This window comes from Saccopteryx bilineata, chromosome 7, assembly GCF_036850765.1.
Source record: "Saccopteryx bilineata isolate mSacBil1 chromosome 7, mSacBil1_pri_phased_curated, whole genome shotgun sequence".
Lineage (NCBI taxonomy): Eukaryota > Metazoa > Chordata > Mammalia > Chiroptera > Emballonuridae > Saccopteryx > Saccopteryx bilineata.
The window spans coordinates 52,805,048-52,824,920 of record NC_089496.1 but is presented as its reverse complement, the minus strand read 5'-3'; the positions used below and the strand labels follow the sequence as shown (position 1 = coordinate 52,824,920).

The following is a 19,873-nucleotide window of genomic DNA, read 5'->3' as shown; positions in this document are numbered from 1 at the left end:
TGTCAAGCCGTGAGCGTGTGGCGGGCTCTGTGCTAGACCCCTGTCCCTTCACACCCTTCCCTTCTGTGGAATTTGAAAGAGTTGGACGGACGGTTTCTGGTTTCACAAAGAGAAAAGTCGGGCTGGACGGAGGATGGTGCAGGTCTTGATTCTCAGAGTCTGGGTCCCAGCGCGGTTTTCTGACTCCAAAGTTGCCGCCCCTGGCGCTCTGCTACCGACGGCCGCTCCTTCCCTGGGACATCAGTACAGGACGGTATTCAGGGGGCACAGGCGGCCGGGGTGCCGCTGACGCTGAGCCCTCAGGGTCGTCGATGACAACAGAGGATGCTCGCCCTTCATCATTCGTTTGCTTGGGTTGAGATGTTTCCTTTACTTCCTTGCGTTAAAAATATCTTTAAAGTAACAAACTAAAGAATTGATCCCTGAACGTAAAGTAACGAAACAATTGTCTTTTTGGGTTAAAGAGGACAGGGGCCCAAAAAGCACTTGAAGGAACAGGAAAATCTAATTGGAACTGTCGTTTCTAACACCAGTTGGCACTGGGTGCAGTGGGCTAACTATGGCCGGAATTTGCCTGCAAAGACTTCAAAGGCGGGGCAGGGTCCCCATGAAGACAGGAGTACCAAGATGGCTGAAGCCTCCGCCACCTCTCAGCGAGCCCCTAGATGTCAGAGCGGCTCAGGGTGCACGCGCAGTGCCCAGAAATCACGCTCCCTCATTTCCCAGGGTCTCTCACACACGTGGACATCGCCCCCTGGCTGCCCTGAGCGTTGGCATTCTGGTCACTGCCGGCAACCGTTCCTGCAGCTGGGCGGCTTGTGACATGGCCTCTTGAGGCAAATCAGCACCTCCCCCACCCCCAGACAGACTGACGTAGACGTGTATGGCCTGTAATGAGTGCCTGCAGAAAAGCTCTTCCCTGTGGTACAAGCAGGTTTGGAGGTACAGGGCCCCTTGCCAAACATTACAGTTTCCAGGGCTGTCCACCTGCTCCACTGACAGGTAGTGTGAAAAGGGCCCCACACTGGGAGCCAGGGCGAGGATGGACCCCAGCCCCAACCGCCCCGGTGTCTGCAGGCAGCACTGCCGAGCCTCCGTCCCCTTGCCTGTGGGGATGGGCATTGGACTTAATTTCTAATTTCCTTAACGTTATTCTTGCTCTAGTACTTCCATGGCACTGTGTCAGTCGGGTATCTCAGCTGCAAACAGCACACACCCATCCCAACCTTGTCTTTTTCATCCTGAGTAATTCAAGCAGAGAAAACGTCCTGGCAAGGGTACTGGGGAGCCTCCCGGAACGGAGGATGTGTGAACTGGGCAGTCGGCAAACACAGGGCAGTTTGCAGGTGCTTCTGGGAACTGGCAGTTAAGGAGGGAATGAAGGAAGAGTACCTAGCGGGGCCAAGGGGGGGGGAGCAAGGCAAGGCGGGGGCTGGAGCAGCGGAGAGGTCACAAGAGTATGGGCTCTCTGGAGGGTGGTCAGAGCTTACTGTAAAAGCGTTAACATAGATTCACAAAAGCAATGGACAGGGCTTGCTCAAGTCACAAATAAGACCCGGTAAAGAAGTTATATGCCTGGGGTGTGACTACCCACCATGACCTGCCCAGTTCGGAACGAGTGATCAGATCACGCTCTGAGGTTATTTTCGGCTAGATTTTTGACAGTATCCCCTCTTCGTCCACAACAGTGAGCCTTTCAGGTACTATTAATATTCACATTCTGGAGCCCCGGAAACTGAGACACAGAGATATGAAAATCGCTTATCCATGGCCGTCAGCCCAGGAAGACTCCAGGCCTGTCTAATTCCAAACTCCGCCTTCATGACTTAGTGATAGTCTTAAAAGTTCATGTGTGTCTTTGATTGCAACTTATAGGTTAGCATTAACAAAAGGAAGTTTCATTAACATACTTGCTCCTCTTGATTCTCCGATCATCTTTCCTCTCTACTTCGGAAATCTATTCATTTGTTTCTGCATGCGGCTTCACCCGTTAGCAGAACACGCCCCATGTAGGTTATAAAGGCCGTTTCTCAGCGGGGACACGTTGGTTGCTGAAGGCCATGACTGTTCACATGCTGGTTCTAGGGCTTTTGAACAGATGTGTTTGTTGTGTCCACCCTGTTGTCTTTTTGAGCGGGTTGTAAACTTATTAAAACCACTCATTTTAGAATATTTAAACATAAAAAAAAATGACTGAGGGTCCCCCACATGCCACGCCCCTGCCTCTAGGGGTTTTGATGACGAGGGACACCGGGTTTTGCCACGTGACCCTCTTCTGCCCTCACCGTTGGCGCTGTGAGCAGGGTAGGTTACCCGTCTTTGTCTGTCTGATTCAGGGGCAGACTGTCACCACGTTACAAGGACATCAGAGTCAGACGATGAGGGGTCATTTTGGCAAAAACAGAAGAGACTTCTTCGCACGGGCACCATCGGGGAGATTCGATCTTGTTAGTGCGTGCCTCTCTTCTGAGGACAGACATCTGATCTCGGATTTCTAGGAGTTTCACCATGTGTAGTGTGTTCCAATATCCTCGCCAAGAAATCGTGCTGTTCTTGCTCAGGGACTCTGCGTTGGGAGTGTGCTGACCTCGGAGCTGCCGGGCCTGTGTGTGGCTTAGGCCAGCATAGTACCTGTGTTTTTGTTGCGGGGAGCGCAAACGCTCACTATGGAAGAGAGGAGACAGATGTATGTCACGGGGGAAGGGGAGGAGCACATCACTTTGGGTTTGTCACATGACCCCTTGAAACGGTGTAGAAAATGAATACCCTCAGGAGTCATGACTAGGTCGAATACCGGACTTCGGTTTCTAAATGGCATTCTTTGTTCAAGGAAACCAGGGCTCCTTAAAGAGATGTGGGATTTCTGCTGGAATCACTAATAAAGTCCAAGGCAAGCCGCCGACATCAAGTAGTACCATAAAGTATAGGAGGGCTCACAGGCTGATGGAGACATCTCCAAAGTCAGCAACCCCCCCCCCCCCCGCCCAACTGAAGACATTTGAGCATCGAATCAACCAACCAAACAGTAGTAACAGAGGCCTGACCAGGTGGTAGCGCAGTGGATAGAGCGTCAGACTGGGACGCAGAGGACCCAGGTTCGAAACTCCGAGGTCGCCAGCTTGAGCATGGGGTCATCTGGTTTGAGCAAGGGGTCCCTCGGTCCGCTGTAGACCCCAGTCAAGGTGCATATGAGAGAGCAATCAGTGAACAAATAAGGTGCCTCAACAAAGAATTGATGCTTCTCATCTCTCTCCCTTCCTGTTTGTCCCTATCTCTGTCTCTGTCACACACACACACAAAAGTAACAGATTTTGAATTAACAAAGAATGTTTTATATTAAAATAGAGCATTTGGGGTTGGGAGGAAATCACTTTTTTAAGAAAGGAATGATATAAAAAATAATACATTTGGAAAATCACTATATTGTAACCCTCGACATAATAATTAAGGCAGACGGTGAATGCCTGTTAAAACTATTAGATGGTTTACATAGAGAACAGCCTCCTTCAGAGAGCAGTGAGGTGATTATATGAAATGTTGACATACAGGGTATTTACATATTTGAAAATACCATCCCACAGATTTATTTCTGGCATGCAAGTTTGGCCCAATATCCATAATTCAATTAATGTGATACACCACATAGACAAGATAAGGAATAAACATCATGTCATATATTCATAGGAACAGAAAAATCCTCTGACGAAATCCAACGTTCACATTTACGGTAAAACACTCCCAGCAAAGTGTGGATAGGGGAACATACCTCAGCATAATAAGGGTTACATATGACAAACCCGCATCTCAGATCACATTCAAGTATGGAAATCTGAAAACTTTTTCTCTAAGATGGGGACTAGGACAAAGGTGTCCACTGTTACCACTTTTTTTTTTTTTTGTATTTTTCTGAAGCTGGAAACGGGGAGAGATAGTCAGACAGACTCCTGCATGCGCCCAACCAGGATCCACCCGGCACGCCCACCAGGGGCGACGCTCTGTCCACCAGGGGGCGATGCTCTGCCGTGACCAGAGCCACTCTAGCGCCTGGGGCAGAGGCCAAGGAACCATCCCCAGCGCCCGGGCCATCCTTGCTCCAATGGAGCCTTGGCTGTGGGAGGGGAAGAGAGAGACAGAGAGGAAGGAGAGGGGGAGGGGGTGGAGAAGCAAATGGGCGCTTCTCCTATGTGCCCTGGCCGGGAATCGAACCCGGGTCCCCCACACGCCAGGCCGACACTCTACCGCTGAGCCAACCGGCCAGGGCCATGTTCCCACTTTTATTTAACATAGTCCTGGAAGTCCTAGCCACAACAATCGACAAAGAAAATAATGAAAGTCCAAATTAGAAAGGAAGAAGGACAACTAAGAATGTTTGCAGATGTGATATTACACAGAGAATCCTAAGTAATCCACCAAAAAACTGGTAGAATGAATGAATTAAAGTCATAAAATACAAAATTCCTATTCAGAAATCAGTTGCATTTTTATATGCCAATAATCAACTATCAGAAAGAGAAAATAAGAAAATCCCATTTAAAATTCCATCAAAACAACAACAACAACCAACAACCTAGGAATACACTTAACCAAGGCAGTAAACCTGTACTCAGAAATCTATAAAATATTGCAGAAAATACAAATAAATGGTAGGTTCCACTGTGCTTGTGGGTAGGAAGAATTAACAACATTAAAATATCTATACAGTCCAAAGCAATTTACAGATTAAACGCATTCCTTAGCAAAATACCAATGGTGTACTTTACAGAACTAGAACAAATAATCCTAAAATTTGTATGGAACCACAAAAGACCCTGAATTGACCAAGTACTATTGAGAAGGAAAAACAAAGTTGGAGTTCTTGTAATACCTGATATCAAACTCTACTACGAGGCCCTAGTCATCAAAACAGCATGTTGCTGGCAAAATACAGACAGACCAATAGAACAGAACAGAGACCCATACATAAAACCACGCCTATTTGGTCAATTAATCTATGACAAAGGGGAAAGACTTTACAATGGGTAAGACAGTCTCTTAAATAAAGGGCTTTGGAAAAACTGGACAGATATATATAAAAATAGGAGACTGGAGCACCTTCTTACACTATATTGCAAAAATTAACTTAATGTAAGACCAGACACTGTAAAACTCCTAGCAAAAAACAGGCAGTAAACTCGTTGGTTTCACTCTTAGCAATATCTTTTTAAATGTCTCCTCAGGCAAGGGATACAAAAAAAATAAATAAACAAATGAGACCACATTGAACTAGACAGTTTCTGCACAGCAAAGGAAACCAGCAACAGAGTGAAAAGACATTCACTAAGGATTCATCCAATAAGGGGTTAATATCCAAAATATGATATATGAGGAACTTGTATATTTTAACACCAAAAAAAGAACAGTTGAAAAAAACAGGCAGAGGAAATACAGATGGCCCACAGACACATGAAAAGATGTTCATCATCGCTAATCATCAGAGAAACGCAAATTGAAACCACAATGAGATTATCTCACACCTGTCAGAATGTCTGTCATCAATAAATCAACAAACAACAAGTGCTGGAGAGGCGATGGAGAAAAGGGAGCCCTCAGGCACTGCTGGTGAGATTGTGAGTTGGTGCAGCCACTGGGGAGAACACTATGAAGTTACCCTAAAAAATTAGAGATGGAACCAACATATGAACCAACAATTCCACTTCAGGGTATATTTATTTAGCTGAAGAAGTCCAAAACACTCATTCAAAAAGTTCTGTGCACCCCCGATGTTCATTGCAGCATTATTTACAATAGCCAAGCTACGTAAGTAACGTGAGTGCTCACTGACAGGCGGATGGATGAGGAAGTGGTACCCATGTGCAATGGAATACCGGTCAGCCTTAAGAAACAAGGAAACCTGGCCATTTGCAACAGCCTGGATGGACCGCGTGGGCACTGTACCCAGTGAAATAAGCCGTCACAGGAAGACAAATACCCTATGATTCCACTTATATGTAGAAATTAAAGTAATAATAATAATAATAATATGAACAAACGAAACAGACTCATAGATACACGGAATAAACTGACGGTTACCAGATGGGAGGGGTGTTTGGGGGATGGGTGAAGACAGTCAAGGGGATGAAGAACTATAAATTGCCCGTTATAAAAAAAACAGAGATGGGGTTGTAAAATACAGCATAAGGATTAGTCAATAGTATTCTAATGGCTATGTGCAGTGTCAAACTCTACTACGAGGCCATAGTAATCAACAGAGCGTGGTACTGGCACCAAACAGACAGCTCGACGGAACCAACTTACTTACCAGGGCGATCACGTTTTAAGTTATATAAATAATTACTATGTTGTATACCTGGAACTAATATCATCACATTGTATGCCAACTCTAATTGAAAAAGAATCCTGCAGATGCCTAACTACAAAAGGAGAATGATTAGTTTACGATGGAGAGCTGTGGTCGACATCATCTTCATCGAGCGGTCACACTTGATAGGACAGGCTAGTATGTTGTGCTTCCTGATTTGCCAGGAACATTTAACTTGACTCTATCCAGGAGAGAAAAAGTCAGGCAATGTAGAACATTTTGCAAGGTAGCTGGCCCGGACTGTAGGTTATCGTGAACTAAGTGTAAACTGAAGCAAAACAATGGCAACGATGATACAATTTGTGATCCTTGATTAATAATTTTAAAAACAAAATAGTTCTACAAGACATTGGGACAATAGGAAAAGTTTGAATAGTGGCTTATATTAAGAATATAGTATTTTGTTAAATATTTTAATACACACACACACACACACACAAAAGAAATATCCTACGCTATTAAATATCCTACATTGTATTCATGTAGGATAAAAAAGTCTTACTTCTTAGGGGAAATAACATGTTGAAGTATTTCTTTCCTGGTAAATTCTACATGATGTTGACAGCTTTCAACTGGTTCAGAGAAAAAGTACAGGTGTACAAATACAGACAATCACACCCACATGAGAGAGGAACAAAGGCAGCAGGGTGTAAATAACTGGTGAATTTCAGTGAATAGAGCGATTTTTTTGTACAACATTTTCAAGTGCCTATAGGTTTGATTTTTAAAGTAACAAGTTGCAGAAAAATTTCTTTATTGGGCTCATGGGCTTCTTGGTGCCCTTTGGGTTTATTCTGTTTGTATTTCAAGTTGTTGTAAAGGTTTTCTTCTTTTAATGTGTGTCTGGTTATCTTTCCGGAGTATCTCCCTTGACAGTGGACTCTTTCCTCTGAGCAATGAGATTTTTTGAATGCATATGCTAGTAAATAGAATACCTTCACTGAAAGCAATGTTGTTTGTTAGTCTCCGTGGAGCTCCAACTTATAGGAAGGGCATTTGAAAATAAGATGGACACGTCATATCTGCTTCTTAGCTAGCGCTCAATGAATAGATGCTTGAAACCTGAGTGTGTTTTGTGAGCGTCTCAATAGCTAGCATTAGACTATCTGATGGCAGCAACATGAGCACCAGGATGCAGAGACTCTGGCCCTGCCGCTGACTGGTGGATAGGTGTGTCTGAGGAGAGGGCCCCGATCTGCATGTTAATCAGGCATGCCACACTCTTCTGGACACTACAGATGATGTCCCTTAGCCAGCCTGAGGATGTCTTTCAGGGCTCCGGCTTAAGCCCTCGGAGAAAAGTCCCCCCCCCATCCATTCTGGAGCATCTCTGCTGGTGGGGGTTCTGTGCAATCTGCCGTGATCATGACACTTGACTGCCTTCCGTCTCCCCATCCTGCCTTTCTCCAGGAGCACTGCCCTCGGGTCCCTCCGTGCACTTCTGTGGAGGCATCCACCTGTCCCCCACATCTAATGCTCTTCTAGTAGGTGGGACAGTGTTCTTTGTCATTCTCTGTATATCCATGCCTCTCTGAGATAGCGGGGACTCCGTAGGAAATTCTGAGTATGGAAACCAGCTTTATGTCCCCGGGGGTCTGTGCGAGCAGGCTGCTGAGGCTGGCGTGACGGCTCCAGACCCTGCAGCTGAGGGTCACTGAAGCCAGCCTCCGCCGCTGGGTCGCTGGATGACTGTTGACAAGTCCTTGACCATCCCTGAACTCAGTTTTCTCAGATGCAAAACGAAGATGATGTCGGTGCCTATGGCCAAGGGTTGTGGGCACGAAAGGCCCTGGCATACAGACAGCACCCCAGAAAAGGCGCCATGTGGACGTCTTGTCCGTTTAATCTCCATCGTTCCCTTCCCTTGGAAGACCAGACCCGGATCAAATTCTGTTTTCAAGATAATAAGGACGATGCCTTACAAAATAATGTCTTTTTTTTTTTTTGGCTTTCTTTGTGTCTCTTTCTCTCGGATTCAGGTCTCCCTGGGACTTCTGCATGCCCTTGCGACACATATCCTGTGGCCGCCAGAGCGCTGGCAGAGGCTGGAATCCATGCTGCCCCCAGAGCGCCTGCCGGTTCAGCGTGAGGACGAGTGACCATCCCGACTTGCCCATGCCGCCCGCCGCGGGAAGAGGGACCTCCCAACAAGACCACGCCATGCGGGAATCATTTCTGACGTGTGAACATGATGCAACAGTTTTAAATTATTAAACTGCATTGAACGGCACCTGATTTCTGTGGTGAACTGTAATGCCCTATTGTTTTATGCCAAAAAAAATTTTTTTTTAAATGCCGACCTTTGGGAATATGAAAATTCTATTCCCAGCTGTTTAATAGGGGGGTACGTTTGCGATGTTGCTCCTCTGCATGTTTACTCTGTTGATTGTTGGGGTTTGATCTGGGCACTTAGCTGAAAAAAACATGGAAATGAATATGTGATAAAAGTAACTACTTGAGTAATGTCATTTCCTCTTCAAACCAGGAAGATAAATATTATCACACATACTGGTGGTTAATTACATAGTAACTGACAGCATCTACAAGGTTGGGGTGAACAGTGAACTGTGATGTAAAAATAAAACAGCGATTTGCTCAGGTACTTTTTTGGTTTGTTTATATCATTGAACCTATACGTCCATTCATGAGGAATATCATCTCTCTTGGGGGACCAAGTCTACCCATAATTCTATGCAGTCAAACCCTTCTGAGGGGCCCCTTTTTAATGAAAAGCTTCCGAGTGATCTCATGACTGTTCACATTGATGAGGAAACACATTTTTGTCAAGACCCGCTCGCTAGTTGGTGAAATGAGGGGGAAAAAAAAATCCCTCCAGATTAACCAATAGGGTTCTTACCCCAATGGTGTTTCGGTGGTCGCATCTGGGAGGCTGACGTCGCCCAGAGCACAGCGTTGTAACATGAGCACCGTACGTGCAGAGAGCAGGAGGTCAGCGGGCAGCACGCACGTTCTTCCTTACGAAGTTTTTCTTCTACTGATGTGAGGCGGGCGCTGATGGCAGCCAAGGACCTGTGTCAGGGTCTCTGCCTCGCCCTGTTCGCTCCCGTTTCATCCGCAGCTAGAATCCCAGACAAGGACCAACCGTCGTGAGCAGGTGGATCCAGAATGATTAGTTCTTAGGAACAGAGGCGCAACAGCAAAAAACAAAACAAAACAAAAAAAACCCCAAAAAACCAAACCAAAACAAACAAAAAGAAAACAGCATACATTACTAATAATAGTTCATTATCATCACAGTATCTTGTTCAGCAAACATCAGTGAGGGCTTATGTCCGAAGGTTGGTCAAAATGAATGTTTTAGGAGGAGACAGGCTTAAACTCCTTCACTGGGTCTCGACTACCTTGATCAATTCTTCGATTCCATTTCACTCTCTTCCCCAACTCGAACTTCATGCTCAAACCTTTTATTTCAGGTTGATCGATACTTTTTGCTATTTCAAGACTTGTAATTTTTTTTTTTCCTCTTGGCAAAGTGCATCCGCTGGGGTTAGGTATAAAATATTGAGTGCATTAGGGTGTTGGTTGACCCTTTAGTTGCTGGAACGTAGGAATGTCTGGGGACCACGAGTGAGGGGGTTAGGGTAGTAAAATGGGGGGGGCAAGGTAGAGAGCATTCAGACGGGTTCTTGGAGTAGCTGCTCTATACTATTGTTGTGGAAGAAACTGACATTTCCCCGAGAGGCATGCTGGTTACCAGCCTTGCTGCCTTATTGACTTCCTGTGTCATTCTCACTTAGACTATTAATACAAGACCGTAAATCTTTGGAGAGAAGATAAGTGCTTTTTACAACATCCATGAGTATAAGATCCCCAAGGGTCACGCACCATGGAAAACGTCTGGGCCGTGGAATGACCACCTAAAGATAGCCAACTCCACTTGAGCATTTTCCAAGGACTATTAAGGGAGCAAGAAGCAAATACCCACTGCATCACGTCACTGAAGTGTGCAAGTTCATGAGCACAACCAAGTCTACCCTAATTACATAGGTTAATTAATCTAGAGGTTTCTGTAGAGAAGGATTCCAGGACAGCTTCTAAGAGGTCTTTGGTCAGCTCCGCTTTGGGCCAAGACGACTGGATGCATCTTTAAGAGGTTAAGGTCTCTAACGGCCAGATCTGCAAACACACCTTCTACAGAAGCAGTTCAGTCTCAAAGCCAGCTGGTCACTGCAGTTTGAACTGCCCCCGTGCAAGACACCGTTAGGCACGTTTTGGTATCTAGACCATCGGAAAGACTACGTACGGAATGGGAACTTTCCCTTGGCAGGTCACAAAGGGAAGGGGTTCCGTCACCTGGGGAAAATACAGGGGTGGGCAAACGCAGGTGACAGCGTTCCCAGGGAGACACACACACAGGTGACGGTTACCACGGCAGCCTGCTGTGCTCCGCGTTTCGTGAACTCACCACGGTGTGCGCAAGTCAGGAGGAACAGTGTGTGTTACGTAGCTCACACGATGACAGACTCAGCTTGGCTTTTCCCATTAGTTTGGTCTCGCTGACATTTCTGTGGAAGCCGCGGTCACTTCGCCATTGCTTTGCACGCCTTTAATCGTGAGATGAGCACGTCTTTATGCAGCCCTAGGAAGAGCCTCAGAGGAGGGTGCTCTACCAGTTTGTTGCAGCAGGAAATCAGAAATTCACCCACTAGAGCAGGGGTCCCCAAACTTTTTACACAGGGGGCCAGTTCACTGTCCCTCAGACCGTTGGAGGGCCGGACTATAAAAAAAACAAAACTATGAACAAATCTCTATGCACACTGCACATATTTTAAATTAAAAAAATAAAACGGGGACAAATACAATATTTAAAATAAAGAACAAGTAAATTTAAATCAACAAACTGACCAGTATTTCAATGGGAACTATGGGCCTGCTTTTGGCTAATGAGATGGTCAATGTCCGGTTCCATATTTGTCACTGCTAGCCGTAACAAGTGATATGACGTGCTTCCGGAGCCGTGACGCGTGCATCCTGTGTCACCAGAAGTAGTACTGTACGTGAGCAACAGCGCTTTGCAGCGGCGCCACATACAGTACTCCAGGAGCACAGGATGCGGATGCTCCTCGCACTGACCACCAATGAAAGAGGTGCCCCTTCTGGAAGTGCGGCGGGGGCTGGATAAATGGCCTCAGGGGGCTGCATGTGGCCCGCGGGCCGTAGTTTGGGGACCCCTGCCCTAGAGAGTTGGGAGTTCACACCAAGAACATAGGGACCCGAACAAGAGAGTTCATCCCCAACCATCCAAGGGCGACAACAGCCAGGCCCCACTGACATTCTCCAACCCAGCTTTCTCCTTTTACTTTCCCTTCTTCTCACAAGATAGATACCCCTCTATTTTGGGTGAAACGTGACTTCTCCAAGGTTAACGAGGAGAGAGGAAGCCCTAAACATACATACTTCCCCCCTCGGGTCACCCCAACCCCTCTCCTCCTCTCTGCGAGAGCAGTTCAGCTCACCAGTTCTCTCACACTGTCACCATCGCTGCGTTCTTCATACAGGACTTTCCTCTCCGGAGAGACGTCACAGGTAACAATGCCGTCTGCATTCCAAACGATCACACGTCTCCCTTCTCCCACGGTATGTGTCTAATCCATCCGTTCGCCTTCTTAGAGGACTGCTCCGTGCTGTCTCCTCTCTCCTAATGAGACGTTTAATACCTTCTCCTAATGCTCACTCTCAACTGAGGACATTGCTTCCCGAGTTAGTGAGAACATGTGAGGAATAGACAAGGTCTCCACCAGGCGGCCACCCCCGTAGATGACAACCTTTCTGTATCTGCCTCCACGTACTCTGCTGCCTGCCCGTTCTTACGCATGAACTAATTAAAATGCACCTTTTCATTTCAGAAAGTTCAACTGATGATTGGGAAGATAAATTTGAACTGCATTGCAAATTACTGGGGGTCAACAGGGCGTCTGTAGGAATTCTCTTCTGTCTGCTGTGTGCTGGGTCCACGCCCTCTCACCCTGGTCAAGGACATTTCTCCAGGGATGAATGAACCCTCTTCTCCTGTATCATTAGTCTCCCCTTTTTCATAATCATGCCCATCGGCATAGGACGTGCTGGGATTTTCCCCACCCGGCAACACCTTCCTGTGAGTTGGCACATGCTGGCCTGGATGTCTCCTCCTTCTAGAAAGCATCTTCTCCCTAGGAAGATGCCCAGGTGCTCTGTCCCTGGTTCCTCGGTTAACATTCCCTTTGCAACCAAATGCACGCAAGCCGTGGCCCCGCCCCCTCAGCCGGGATTTTTCGTTTGAAGGTCACCAAAGACCTCCGATAAGCCCGAGTCAGTTCGCTCTCAGCCCTCATTTTATTTCACCTTTCAGCAACATTTGATGGGTCTTTCCACTCGGTCCCTTACGACTTGTGTTTGCTTCCTACCTGGGCAGTGACTCTTTTCCGGGGAAGGTTCTTCCCACCTTCTCATATTCCCGGTATCTGCACCCTCCGGGGATCATTCACAACTCCCTCTCTCTCCTCATGGCAAATATGTTCTCCCGGCCCAATGCCTGCCTGCTTTTGCATTTTGCTGACGTTTCCTCTGCCCTGGCGACACTTTTTGGTTCAATGTGGCCCCATGCGTCTTTAGCTTGATTTGGGGTACTCATGTCGCAATGTTCCCGCATGGCTGACAAATCGTCACAGGGTACACCTTAAGCGTGCACAATTTTTACTTGTCAATCATACCTCAATAAAGCTGGCAGGGGTCTGGAACTCACCGGAGAGGAAAAGACAGCTTTTTCTTTCCAAAACTAGAGCAGAGTATCAGGATCACCGGGAAAACGTGTGCAGACCGGATCTCCAGAGAACAACAAAAGGCTATTTCCAGATATTCTTGGAGTGACGAAAGGAGACATTCCCATCACGTGCTTTCTTTTAGTTGACTAGATACCCCCCCCCCAGGCCTTCTTTAGAAGAGTTTCTTTTGTGTACAATAGAGGAGCGAGCCTCATTCTGCGCCTCCCCCCCCCCCGTTATTATAATGACAGCGGTGACAGACATGGTGTGACCATGTAGGAGGATGCGATTATTTTTAGAACATAGATGTGGAGGTCTTTACAGTACACGTTCCCTACAAAAATGTTTCAATTGCTGAATATAAGTGATGGCAATTATGTCCTTTTTTTCTACTTTGTTTTTTATGGTAGGTTTGAAAGTTTTCAAAAATGTTTACAATGGGAGTGGGGAGGAGGCTGTTGGAGTAAGATCAAGTAAAGCCATCTGCCTGGCTGCCTCCTCTCTGCCACGCCCCGGAAGGTGCATCCATAAAACCAGGACAGTGAGTCTGCGGTCTGTCTCAGGACAGTCTGGAGACTTCCTTTCTAGTTTGGCTTTTCGGCTTTTCTCACAAGAACTCTTCCTAGTGACGTTCATGTATCACCTCCATGATGGAAAACCGAGAAGCAGCTCTCCATTATGACATTTGAAAAAATAAAAAAATAAATGCTTTTTATAAAAAGCTTCCCAAAGTGCTTAGTATTCATGACTCTGTTTAGAATATTTTATTCTCTCCTCTTGCCTGGCTCCTTCCATGTGTCCTGTGGGTGGTTTGGGGCTGGGGCTGGGGCTGTGGGAGGGGTGGGTGTGGGGAGTACAGCACAGTGGAATTCACGTAAAAAGAACGCAGTCCTTGAGTAGAAGTAGCAAAGGATAAAAAATGGGTGGGGAAGAAGATGAACAGATAAGAGACAGCCAGAGGGAAAGTGGATGGCTGGGCTTGGGCCATTTGTAGGACTGTGAGGAAGTCTCCCTTTCTGCAACAAGATGTAGTCCCCTCAGTCATGAGGGTCCTTCTGTCCTAACTGGAGTGTTCCTGTGGGTGAGGGGAGACTGAAGGGCGTGAGGAGAACAGAGAGCTGACAAGATCTTGAGAGTGATGTACGAGTACAGGATGGTCATGAGATAACCCCACGGGAAGAGCCGGTGGCGGAGGCGTTGTAAACACTGAGCAGGGAGAGCTGAGATCACCACGATGCCTGCTCCTGGGTCACACGAGTCTGAGACCAGGCATGCGCGTCCATCGCTGTGCGAATAGTACTGCAACCCAGCAAATAGCACCCAGCTGCAACGGGACCCACCAGACAGCTCGCTCCTCACGTCTAACCTGGAGACCTTCCGGCTGCTCTGAGCCGTGGAACCATCTCAGAATGACAACCGGAAAAATAACCCATTGCAAATCTTTTCTCCCAGTTCCAATCCCAGCCTCTCTCCACACAATTGGCCAGCAGCTTCTGAGAGCCACTGTTCACTTTGTCTCTGTTACCATGAAGTCCTAGGTCTTGGACTCCAGGGTTAGGCTCCTTTATGGATACGTTTAACAGACGTGTATTGAATGCCTACTGTTTTTCCAGCCCCTGCCCTTCAGGGCTCAACCACCTCGCGAGGAAGAGAAATGTGTGGCAGAGGCTGTGAGAGCATCCGGGACAAAGGAGCTGCTCCGTGGGAGATATTCCTAAAGCAGAGGGTAACATCGGAGCAGGCCCACCTCCAGCCTGTCTTTATTGGCAGCCATAGAGAGAAATAATAAAAAAAAAAAGTGGGCTTCAAATAACACGCACCCAGTTGTTCGCCAGGAGGTAGAACTGCTCTAAGTGTTAATGAGCAGTGCAGGAGAGATCAAACCTATAGTTCAAGAGTGATTCTTGCAGGTGGAAAAAATTTGGAGAGTCAAGAGGCTGTCTTCCCACACTGACCCCAGATGGGCGTAGATCAGTTTTGATACTGTTATCTCCCCGTTGGGATGCTCACGCTCACCCCTCAGGTGTCCACGGCGCTCTATCCACTCCTTTCTCATGACTCTCTGAGATAAGCCACCCCGAGCTGAGCTCTTTGAAGTTGTACGTCTCACGTTTCTATCTCCTAAAACTCTCTGGCAGAACCTTGCACATAGAAGCGCTCAACATATACTGACACAATGAATCACTAATGACAGGAGATCTTACGGGAATTCATAGCTAATGTTGTTCACCTAGATTTACGGTCTTTCTTCTTATCATTGGGAGATTGAAGAAGTAATGGCGCATTGGGCAATGAGACAGTCAGGAGGTGAGGTGAGTTCTGCACGGGAACAGGGAGCCAAGGCAGCCATGCTGAAAACGTTGACAGTGGCTAGGAGCAAGGTCCCGTTCATTTCCATGATGCCCTCGGAGCCACTGCAAGATCACAGAGATTTCTGCTCGAAGTCTCATTCATAATTTATTGTGTATGCGAGTGTGCACATAAGTATTGCAAGGAACGGCGGAGAGCAGGGCTTCTGTCACTAGTCCCCGGGCACCATGACATACAGAATATTAAAAGACTCCAACTAAGCCAAAATCCAGGGGAGAGCAGACAGACGGAAGAGATAAGGCAGGTTGTTAATCTTCCGGAAGGAACTGCGAGGGAAGACAGGGCTGTTCACCCGACTGGCTGTCGCAAGTCTACTTCTGTATGATTTGCTGTCTTGCCCAGTGGGAAATCTATGTCTTGACATTGAATCGCAAAACAAGGAACACCTGGATCATGAAGGTTAGCTGGCGGAAGAGAGAGGGAGAGAGAGAGAGCCTTTTGTCGACCTTTGCGCCAGGACTTAAGATCTAGGCAATATCTGGCCCCGTGCATAAATGTTTCTAAGCACGTTTATGATGACTCACGGAAAAGAGAAACCAATGAATTGGCAATGAGCCTTATTATTACAAAGCAATCTTTTCTTAAAATCATCATTCAATAATGGCTCAAGATGATATCTCAGCCAGAAAGTTGCATGGACTGCAGAAAATTATATTATATATATTACCATAAAGATAACATCTCAATTGTCAAAATCATGAAGCACTACCTAGGTGAATAGCATAGATACCTCCGAAATCCTCAAATAGGTGAGTGTTTTGCATTCATTGTCTGAGGTGTCTCTTCTTGGCTTGACATAAGCAAATGTAGTATTTTAATAGAACCAATATTATATCAGCTTGAAGGACAAGGTTAAATATTTTTTTCATCTCATAAAGTATAAATTTTCAATTGATGTGATGGCTTTCTTTATATATATATATATATATATATATATATATATATATATATATATATATAATATTTTAATTTATTTCCATAGTTAGAAGCAGGGAAGCAGTCAGACAGACTCCTGCATGCACCGGACTGGGATCCACCCGGCATGCCCACCAGGGGGTGATGCTCTGCCCATCTGGGGTGTTGCTCCTTTGAGGCAGGAGCCATCCTCAGCACCCGGGCCAACTTTACTCCAATGGAGCCTTGGCTGTGGGAGGGGAGGAGAGAGATAGAGAGGAAGGAGAGGGGGAGGGGTGGAGAAGCAGATGGGTGCTTCTCCTGTGTGCCCTGACTGGGAATTGAACCCGGGACTTCCACATGCCGGACCAACGCTCTACTGCTGAGCCAACTGGCCAGGACCAATGTGATGGCTTTCATTTCTCCACCAATGTTCACAAGAGAAGGTGTCCGTGCTGTATAGTTGACACTGTGGTTTTCTTCTCTGCGTTTATTTCAGTGTGGCCCCCTCTCTGTAAATATGCAACTTGGGAGATTGACCCCCACTCCGTAGGTGAACCCTGATTACTCTAAGGCAGTCGGGAGAATCTTGATGAAACCTGTAGTTCAAGGATGCACTGACCTGGAGTTCTTTCATACGCAGGCATTGGTTGAGAAATGGAAATATGACTCATTCTAGAACATGGAGACACCCAAGGAGACTCCAAGGAGACCCCAAGAGTGAGGAAGGATGTTATCTCACTCCTATGAGAGTGGACTGAATGAACTACTCCTCCTCTCAGCATCACAGTCTGTGGGTGGAAAGCCACCAAAAAGTAGCCAACGCACAACCAAGGGCCACAAAGAAGTGGAGCTTAATTTAAGCCTTTGAATTTTGGCTGACCCTAAGCCTTGTCTTTTAGAGGTCTGTCTCCAGGAGTCACCAACTCTGTTACTTGAAGCCACTCTCTCTCTGATGCCCCCCCGAGCAGATACTCATGTAAAAGAACTTAAGTAGGTACAAGAGTTACTTAATAACTATCTGCCTAAGACATAGTAACCAAAACTAACGGATAAATCTTTATCACAAAGGAAAGGGGAAGAGAGTAGAGTAGATAGAGCGGAAGAAAAGAGCAGGGAAATGAATGAAGGAGGGAGGGAGGGAGGGAGAGAGAAGGGATAGAAGAAAGTGCCGTGTCATATTGTGAGTGTATGTCGAACTTTTTAAAGAACTGTGCTCTTGCAGAGCGGCTGTTCCTTCTCCCCAGCAGTGTGAGAGGGACTGTTACTCTGCAAGAAAACCTTGTCACCATTTGGTACTATTGGTGTTTTTCCTTTTAGCCATTCCGATAGGTGTGTAGTGATAGCTTATGCTGATTTTAATTTGCATTTCCCTAAAGGCAAGCGATGTTGAACATCTTTTCATGTGTTTTTATTTGCCACCCATATAGCTTCTTTGGCGAAGTGTCTGTTTAATTATTTTGTCTGTTTTAATTGGATTGTTTTCTTAATACTGAGTTTATAGAGCTTGTTACATATTCCGTGTGCAAACAATTTGCCTGATACGTGTTTTGCAAATATTTTCTCCCAGTGGCCGTGGAACTTCTCATTCTCTTTGCCTTTTCACCTTCTTAACAGGATCTTTTGCGGAGCCATCGTATTTTTAAAAGTTCCTATAATCTAATTTACTTTTTAAAAAATTTTATAGATCATGCATGTAGTGTCGTGTCTATGAAATCTCTGCCTAATCCTTGGTCAGGAATAATTAACTAGCATTTCTGCTTCTTCTTGCCTACTTTTTCCTTTTATTGCCAGTTCCCTCCTCCATGTCTTAGCCCTCCGACAGGGGTCTTCAAACTTTTTATAAAAACCGCCCACTTTTGCAGTGCTGGTCAACCTGGTCCCTACCGCGCAACCAAACAGCGCTGCGATTGGCCCATCATGAAAGCTGGACCGCCCACTAGTGGGCGGTAGGGACCAGGTTGACCAGCACTGCAAAAGTGGGCGGTTTTTATAAAAAGTTTGACGACCCCTGCTCGGAGGAAGTGTAACCCCGGGCCGGTACTCATCCTCCGAAGGGTCCAATTCAGAGAGGTCTCAGGATGGGTCCATTAGAGCTCCTCATCTGGGCTTCGGTTCCTCCATTTTGCTGACGAATCCAGACCCACTTCTCGGTCAGCCCCCACCCCCATGCCAGTAGGTCCGGTGCCTCTTACACATATTTGTAAGCGTGGATAATTAAGGGGCCTGATGTTCAAAGGGAAAGAAACGCCCAAACAAGACTATCTCACGGGGAAATCTCCCGTTTTGAAAAGCCGGACTGAGGAGGAGAGCCGAGGAAAGCCGCCGGAACAGAGAAATGAGGGAGGGAAGGAAAACGCGAGAACGCATCGGGGCAGGAGACCCCGGAAATGGGACCCGATCCAGGCGCACGCACTCCTGTTCGCTTCAGAAACGAAGGCGATGCCCACAGCTACTCGAACAATGAAATCCCCCCCACCCCCGGGGCCAGGTCCTGTTTTATGTACTCTGTATCAGCAGTTATCCAAAGGGTGACCCAGGGAACCCTGCTGGGTCCCCAGCACCCTTTTAGGGATCTGCCCATTCCAATCTATTTCCACAACCATAGCAGGACGCTGTCTGACCTGTGCCCTCGGCGTTCTCTTGTGAGTGTAAGTGGAGTTTCCAGGGGCTCCGTGACCTGCGATACTGCAGTGGCCAAGGCAGAAGTGTATACAGGTCAGAACGTCCCTGGGTCACGAACGAGGTCGGTTCTACAGGTTTGAAAAGGTTCAAGTATTTCTATGCATAGAAAGGTGAAAATGAATAACTATGTTAAGATGTCTATCCGTCTAAGTCCCATTTAATGGGAAAATGGACCTGTTCAAACCTACATACAGATTCAATTGAAGAGCAGACCTCTAGAACCTACCTTGTCCGTAACCTGGGAGTGGCCTGTGGGAGAATCCAGCTGTCTTTTCTTAAGCCCGACAAAGTAATAGATTTGAAAAGAAAAAAGTTAAATGATTTTTTGTTGTTGTTCTTGTTTCAGCACAGAGGGCTAGGTAGGTAGGGGGCCGGGTGAGAGTGGAGAGAGAGGAGCACAGAGGGCCAGGTAGGTAGGGGGCCGGGTGAGAGTGGAGAGATAGGAGCACAGTGGGCTAGGTAGGTAGGGGGCCTGGTGAGAGTGGAGAGATAGGAGCACAGAGGGCTAGGTAGGTAGGGGGCCGGGTGAGAGTGGAGAGAGAGGAGCACAGAGGGCTAGGTAGGTAGGTAGGGGCCGGGTGAGAGTGGAGAGATAGGAGCACAGAGGGCCAGGTAGGTAGGGGGCCGGGTAAGAGTGGAGAGAGAGGAGCACAGAGGGCCAGGTAGGTAGGGGGTGGGTGAGAGTGGAGAGAGAGGAGCACAGAGGGCCAGGTAGGTAGGGGGTGGGTGAGAGTGGAGAGAGAGGAGCACAGAGGGCCAGGTAGGTAGGGGGTGGGTGAGAGTGGAGAGATAGGAGCACAGAGGG

The 19,873-nt window shown here is 46.9% G+C and overlaps 1 protein-coding gene across 1 annotated transcript in view; it reads left to right on the top strand.

Annotated features, from left to right (window-relative positions):
- IMMP2L (inner mitochondrial membrane peptidase subunit 2) overlaps positions 1–8,952 on the top strand; it is a 650,984-nt gene extending 642,032 nt beyond the window's left edge. Inside the window, exon 7 of the mRNA XM_066238932.1 lies at positions 8,338–8,952. Coding sequence (XP_066095029.1) covers positions 8,338–8,457 — 120 coding nt within the window. The 3' untranslated portion in view covers positions 8,458–8,952. The remainder of the gene's footprint in view (positions 1–8,337) is intronic.
- Positions 8,953–19,873: the final 10,921 nt, after the last annotated feature.